This window comes from Pediculus humanus, genomic scaffold (assembly GCF_000006295.1).
Source record: "Pediculus humanus corporis 1103172108256 genomic scaffold, whole genome shotgun sequence".
NCBI lineage: Eukaryota > Metazoa > Arthropoda > Insecta > Psocodea > Pediculidae > Pediculus > Pediculus humanus.
In genome coordinates this window covers 446,983-454,826 of record NW_002987825.1, presented here as the reverse complement: position 1 = coordinate 454,826, position 7,844 = coordinate 446,983, and the positions used below count along the sequence as shown (strand labels likewise).

At 22.9% G+C, this 7,844-nt stretch overlaps 1 protein-coding gene across 1 annotated transcript in view; it reads right to left on the bottom strand.

Annotated features, from left to right (window-relative positions):
• Positions 1-2,703, bottom strand: part of Phum_PHUM485000 (protein C9orf74, putative) — a gene marked incomplete at both ends in the record, with an annotated part of 4,165 nt that extends 1,462 nt beyond the window's left edge. The window contains 3 exons of the mRNA XM_002430433.1: positions 2,193-2,323; positions 2,407-2,480; positions 2,663-2,703. Coding sequence (XP_002430478.1) covers positions 2,193-2,323; positions 2,407-2,480; positions 2,663-2,703 — 246 coding nt within the window. The remainder of the gene's footprint in view (positions 1-2,192; positions 2,324-2,406; positions 2,481-2,662) is intronic.
• Between the last annotated feature and the right edge of the window lie 5,141 nt (positions 2,704-7,844).

The following is a 7,844-nucleotide window of genomic DNA, read 5'->3' as shown; positions in this document are numbered from 1 at the left end:
GTACAATAATAATAATAATAATAATAATAATAATAATAATAATAATAATAATAATAATAATAATAATATATATATAATAATAATAATAATAATAATAATAATAATAATAATAATAATAATAATAATAATAATAATAATAATAATAATAATAATAATAATAATAATAATAATAATAATAATAATAATAATAATAATAATAATAATAATAATAATAATAATAATAATAATAATTTTTTTAATATAGAAAACATCGAATCGCTTAATTAATTAATTAATTTTCATTTTATTAATTTTTATTTTTTCTTTTATTTACATGCGCGTTTTTGTTTTTAATTTATTAATTATTTACTTATTTAGTTATTTTTTAAAAAACATTTAATAATGTCGGGTTATTAATAAAAATAAAAAAGTAAAAAATAATTTTTGAAACGTGTTTTTCCCATCCCCCCTCGTCTTTTTTACCAAATACAAAATTTCGTTTTAATTTATTACGTAATAATTTTTAATATAATAATTGTTAATTAAAATTTTTACCTGAAGGGTTTAATAATGTACGAAATATTTAAACAAAACTTTCGAGACTCCATTTATTACCGCACAAAAAAAATAAATAAAATAGTTTAAATTTTTACACATACGAAACGTAAAAAAAAAAAAATATTGTCGGGCAAAAACTTGTAAACGTAACCACTCAAAAAACCTAAAAAAACCTAAAAACTTATGAAAAAACGAATGCTGTGGGACCCACCAAGTGGATCCCCTTTAAAATTTGAATGAAAGGTTTATACCTGAAACCCTATCTCACTCCTAAGAACGAGAAACCTTTTCTTTAAAATCTAATACTTTTGTCCCCCTACAAATGACCAAAATTTCATATATTTTTTTGATAGCACCCCCCAAAAATTGATAACTTTCAGATTGTAAACATGGGGAAATAATTAAACTATTATCGTTTCAACTCCTAAGGTATTGCTAAAAAAACTTTTCCCCTTTTACTTTAAATGTAAATTATGCAATAATTTTTTATGTGGAGGACATAAAAAAAAAAACACATTTTTCATTTTTTTTATTTTAACTGACATTTTTTTTCCCCCGGTTTGAAAAAAGACAAAAAAAAAAAAAAAAACAAAAGAAGGGAATAAAAACTTATCATCATTATTATTATTATTATTTAAAAATCAAAAAAAAAAAAAAAAAAAAAAAAAGGAAAAATTCTACTACTAATCCAAGGATTATTATAGTCCGTAAATACCCGACCGATGATGATGATGATTATGATTAAAATAATAATATTAATAGAAGGTTACTTTGACAAAAAAAAAAAAAAAAATTTTTTTTTTTTATCGAAAAAAAAAAAAAAAAACGATCGTTAAAAAAAAAAAAAAAAAAGTATCTTCATCATCATCATCATTATATATTATTATTATTATCGTCACGAGAGGATTTTCTCACCCTATTTTTCGAATGAATCTCAATTTAAATATGTAAATGAAAATATACTAAAACCAAAAAGAGATGCCTTTGGCTAAAATAATTCTTGTTTTTTCCTTTTTTTTTCCCTTTTTTTCCTTTTTTGTTCTCTTTTAAATCAAACAGTAAATTACTCGATAAAAATGTCAGAGTTTTCCTTTGGCAATTTCCGGTTTTTTAATATCCGGCAACAGAAAAACAAAAAAAAAAAAAAAAAACGAAAAAAAAAACGAAAAAAAATTTAAAAATCTAAATTTTTTTTCTTTTCTTAAACTTTACAATTTATGGATTCCCTTAATCAATTTTAATCTCAATAGAACTTCTAGAAGTAATTCTATTTCTAAATTTTTTTTTTTTTTTAAATTTAACAAAAATGCCTACGCCCCTTTTTTATATAATTTTTTATATATGTGGCCTTTTGTAAATTTTAAAAAAAATAACATTAACTTTAATAAAAGGTTAATTATAACATATTGTTTCGATTTATAAAATAAATTTTAACATTATTAAATTATGTTTTTCTTTTCTTTCGAAACCTGTCACTATTGATTTTTAATGCATAATAATTTTTGTTTAAAAATAAAAACCATAATTTAAAAAAAATTGACCTAATTAAATTTCAATATCATAGAGTGTGTAATCATTGTGTACTTGTTCAACATTCGATTATTAAACATTGAAAAAATTTTTGATATCATATTATATATTGATTGTAAACATACCAATAATTCCCAATCTGCATCATTGACTAAAACTAAAATACCAGGTCTAACAGTTTCTTCTTGTAAAAATAATTCAGGTCTTTCTTTTAATAAATTTTTTTCCAACCATGGTAAAAGTTTTCTAATTGTCCCTAAAAATAAAATTTTACAGATTAATAAAAATGTGTGTAATTATTGCATGGTAATATGCAACATGAATATTACTTTCTCTCACATTTTGATGATTTTTCTTGCGTTAACTGTACTTCGTGCTTTTTTACATTTCCAAATAAAAGCTCTGCTCCACCACTGAAAACAAATTTAAATTTAAATTTTAAAAAATAATTAAAATGAATTTACATGTACCCTAATGTAAAATTATTGTCAATGGTAATTATCATTATTCGTACGATATGAACGTTTAACAATTAAATTACTTCGAAAATTAATTAACTTGAATGTATTTTTAAAAAAATCAAATAAAAACTTACCCGAATTCAATAATTAAATTAAGTTTATCCGTACTTTCCATTTCTATGATAAAAATTTTTATTTTGTAAAGTGATCAGGTTATGTTTGAGGACTTTAATAAATTCAAAGCAGCTTACAACTTTTCGATGAACTAAAAAACCGTTAGTGGATTTATTTTAGTTACAAATGAGTTCAATAGATGTCAGAGCGAACGTTTTTTACGCCATTTTAAAAACTTTACCGTCTCTTCATCTTCTTCTACTTCTACTTCCGTTTTTCAAATTCATTTCCTTTTTTTTTTTTTTTTTTGCTATTTACGTTGTAAAATATAAACATCGATTTATTTTAAACGCAAGACTCCTGCACATAAATTAAATATTTATTAAAATTGAAAATTTTAAAACCGCGTTAAATTTTATTTAAATAAATTTATCTATCACTTTCGAGTAATTATTTCTTGGCAATTACCGCCGTTATAAAATTTAAGGTTAAATTTGTAACAAAAAATTTTAAAGATGCCATATTATTATTATTTTCTTTTATAACATCACGTAATTATTATTAAGATAATAAACATTTGATTACAATTAAATAAGAAAACAACGAATATGTTTTATTATTATTATTATTATTTCATTGGTTAAATATTATTAATTGATAATAACATTACCGTGAATAAAATCAATAAATTTAAAATCGGCGCAATGAAAACATTTTATTTCAAAAAAATAAAATAAAATAATTTATAGAGTATTTGATTTAATAAAAATAAAAAAAAGGCATTTCCGTTTCCGTTATATAATCGTGTAAATAAACGTGACAGCTTAGCAACGCAAAAAAAAAAAAAAAAAGAAAAATTGTTTTTTTCATTTGATAAAAAAACAAAAAAAAAAACATTTTGTAAAACTTTTTTTCCTACCTGTTGATTGTTATTGAATAATTAATTTTATTTTTTTTATTTAAATGAAAATTTATTATTATTATTAATAATAATAATATAAATTTATGTAAAAATTATGTAATTAATAAATAATAATAATAATTTTTTTTTGAAATGGGGAGAAACGTGAATAAATAATAAAATAAAATATTCATTTCGAATGAGATGAGGTCAGACGTATATGATGCAACGAAAATGACGTCACAATTTTTGCTCGATAAATATGCGTGTTGCGTATTCCAGGCCCTCGGAAAATGGAAAAAAATAAAAAAAAATAAAGACAAATGAAAAAGAACCTGACGTGAGGTTTTCTTTTTTTTCCTGGAGGAAACAAAAAAAAAAAAAAAGAACAGAATAAAAGAAAACAAAATAAAAGAAAAATTTATTTTACGTTTTCCTTTCGGGGTACAAAAAAAAAAAAATTTTCCTTTTTATTATTATTATTATTAACAATAATATATATCGAAAGTTTCGAATAACATTTGAAAATGATTGTTTTTTTTTTTTTTTCTAAAATTCTTTCACATACAAGAAAAGTTGGATTTTCTCGTTTCCGTCGTAGAAATAATAATAATAATAATAAATGAAAAACATAATTTTTTTTTATATTAACAAAACAATCACATTTTATTTATTTGTTGGGTTTTTTGTTTGCAAACGGATTTTTTTTTTCAGGCATTTTCGTTTTACTTTTCTCCAGCCGGGGGGGGCGGAGGGGCCTTTACCTCAAATCTCACTATTAAATCTTATTTTAACTAAATCCTACCTACTGGTTTTAAATTTTATTTAAAAAAAATTTTTTTTTACGTAACCACATTTTGTAAATCATTAAATTTATATACATTTTATTCTTCCAAAAGAAAATTTTTTGTCAGATACCTGAAAATAAAATTTATTATCATCATCATCAACAAACAAACAAAATACCTCGTATAGGCTTTAATTTAACAAAATTTTAATTAATTTCTATTATTAAACTCGTCCCCCCTCCCCTCAAAAAAAATAACAAAAAGCAAACAAAAGACAAAAAGAAAAGAAGCTCTAATTGAAAAAGAGAGAGAAAGAAAGAAGCTAATTGGGAGAAAGATAGAGACGCAGAGAGAGAGAAAGAGAGAGAGAAAGAAAGAAGTTATTTGGGAAAGAGAGATCGAGAGAGACACAGAAACCGAGAGAGAGAGAAAGAGAGAAATAGTGAAGCTGATTTAGAAAGAGAGGGAGACAGAGAGAGACAGAAAAAGAGTGAAGCTAATTGGGAAAAAGAGAGACACTTTTCATTTACGTTAACCAAAAAAACCGATTTTAATTTTTCAAATTTTAAACAATTTCCCATAATTTAATTTATTTCAGAAATAAACAAATAAAATTTTCCGATGGTAAAAATAAACGTCATCATTTGTTAATCGATTGATCGATTTCGTTTTTAATTATTGGATTTAGTGATTAATTAATAATAATGATTAATTTTAATGCATATAAGCCAAATTTATAAATTTGAAAATTTCAGCGGTCTCATTATTATTATTATTATTATTACTATTATTTCACGGGGGGACGAAATAAAAAAAAAATGGCGACGATAAAGGAAAAATTTAAATTTTAAAAACGTTTTTTTTTTTTATTTATTTATTTTTATTAGAATTTTTTTTTTAGTAGTACGAAACCGGAAATTGACTTTTTCTTTAAGAAAATGTCTAAGGCTTTTATGGTTATTTAAAATTCTTTTTTCCTTTTTTTTTTACGGGTTTGATTTATTTGCTCAGGTGTTTTTTTTCTTATCCCCCCTCTCCCCTCCTCCTCCCAACCCACCAAATGATATCCGCCATTTAAATATACTTGATTGTTTTTTATTACATAAAAAAAAAAAAATTCAATTCGGAAACGGGTTTCTAACTTGAATTATCGTTAAATTTTTATTTTATTTTTTTTCGCTTTACTGGAAAATAATAATAATAATAATAATAATAATAATAATAATAATAATAATAATAATAATAATAATGATAAATTTCACCTGTTGACCCAATTTAACTTGTAAAAAAAAAGTTTTTCCATACAGGCAGATTTTTAATACGTATTGTGTGATATTTAAATTATTTTTTCATTCTAATATGAATATATCATTATTATTATTATTATGAAAAATAACTTTGGGTAATTTAAAAAAAAAACCGTTACGACATTTTTTTTCTCTCTCTCTTTCTCTCTCTCTTTTTCTCTCCAGATACGAAAGTTCTGGAAGTCAGTTTTAGAGTGAAGCTCAAACAGAGCGAACAGGTTGATTGTTTAACGGTTAAAAAAAAATCATTTTAAGTTCGTTTTTTATTTCCTTCCATTTTGTTTGTTTGTTTGTTTGTTTTGATTTTTGTTAACGAATTTTATGTTCCGACAACGGGAATTTATTTTCGTCATGTTATTTTTTCGAAAAAAATAAAAAATGTCTCTCACGGTGAAATTAAAACAATTTAACGTTGGTAAAATAAAAGGTGACAAAATTGCTAAAATTGAATTTAGAGGTGAGCTAACGAACACACAATTATTATCATTATTATTATTATTACATTCTTAAATGTTTTCTTAAGCCTTTTATAATCATATTTATAAAAAAAAATTATTAAAATAATTAATTCAAGGATGAAGTCTTAGAATTTAAAATTCATTTCTGAATATTTTCATTTATAATAATAAGAGATTTAAAAAAGACACGTAAAAAGATGTATTTTTTTATTTTTATCTTTTGCGATTAAAGGTCAATATATAATTTTTATAAAAATTAGTTCACGTATAGTAATTAAATAATCATCGAACGTGTTTCGTACGTCCGAGTAAAAAAAAAAATTTTTTTTTTTTTTTTTTTTTCATCATATAATTATCCAGGTTATCCATAATTATTATTCCCTTTTCTCTTCTTTGTCGTCTGGAAAAAAAATTTTTTAGTATATTCGAATGATAATGATGATTTGTCGCGTTTTCGAACGATTAACAAAAAAAAAAAATTTATTTAAATACGAAAAAGTATTTATCGTTGCGCAATGTTCGTAAATATTTTTTAAAAAAATTATTTTGTTAACGCCCTTGTTCATTTCCACCACCACCACAACCACCCCCCACCCCCCAAACAAAACAAAACAAAAAAAATTAAAAACGAAAATTTTTTTTTTTCCTCCTTTTTTTATTTAAATAAAAACATTAATTTAAAAAAAAATAAAATAATTTTTTAAATGGAAAGAAAAAGAAAAAGGAAAAGAAAGAAAAATATAAAAAAAATGGTTTCCGTTTGTTCGTTTTTCTTTTTTTTTTTGTTTTATGTTTTCTTTAATTTCAAAAGGAAAAAATAAAAAAAAATTTTTATTAAAGGCATTTACTTTTTATTTTATTTTTCCCCGAATACATATTTATTACGTAATAATTTAAGTAATTATTAAAAAAATAATAACAAAAAAAACAACAAAACGGGTTATTCGTAAATAATAATGCGTTTTTTTAAAAATATATTCATCAGGTTGTTGTTGTTGTTGTGCTACTGTGATTTTGTTTACCCCCTCCTCCTCCTTCCCATCTTTCCTACCCCCCAAAAAAAAAAGAGACCAAAACGTATGTCATTTAAGAAATAAATAATCAATAATGCAAATATTTATATCGAAAGGGTTAAATGGATAGATGGATGGATGGATGATGATGACGTTTGACCTTTTGACTCGTGTTTAACACACGCGCACGCACGCACATATATATATTTATTTATAAAATTATTTATTTGTGTGTATTAGGGATTAATTGGGAAACAAACTCAATAAATAACAAAAGTTTTAAAATTATGAGAATCGGTTAAGACCACAAAAGTTTTTAATACTCGTTAATGACGTCATCAAAATTTAAATTTTTGCAAATTTATTATTTACGAAACGGGGGGGGGGGAATATTAAATTTAATGACAGAATTTAAAAAAAAAAATTTTTTTTTTTGGGGGGGTCTAGGTTTTTGCTGCATACGTTTGTTATTTTTAATTTTAAGTGAAATCCGAATTAAAAGGGGGGAAGAAGGGGGGCGAAAACATTCGGATTTAACGAGAAAAAAAATAGCAATACTGATTATTAAAAATAATAAAAAAATTTATTTTTTTCTCTAACGAAATCCGTTAAAATTTTTTTTTTTTTTAGTGAAAATCCTTGACGTAAAATCTTTTTATGTTGGAAAAAAAACGAACGGCAAGTTTCGTGCGTGTCACGAGAACAAACAAAAAAAAAAAAAAATTTTTTTTTTTT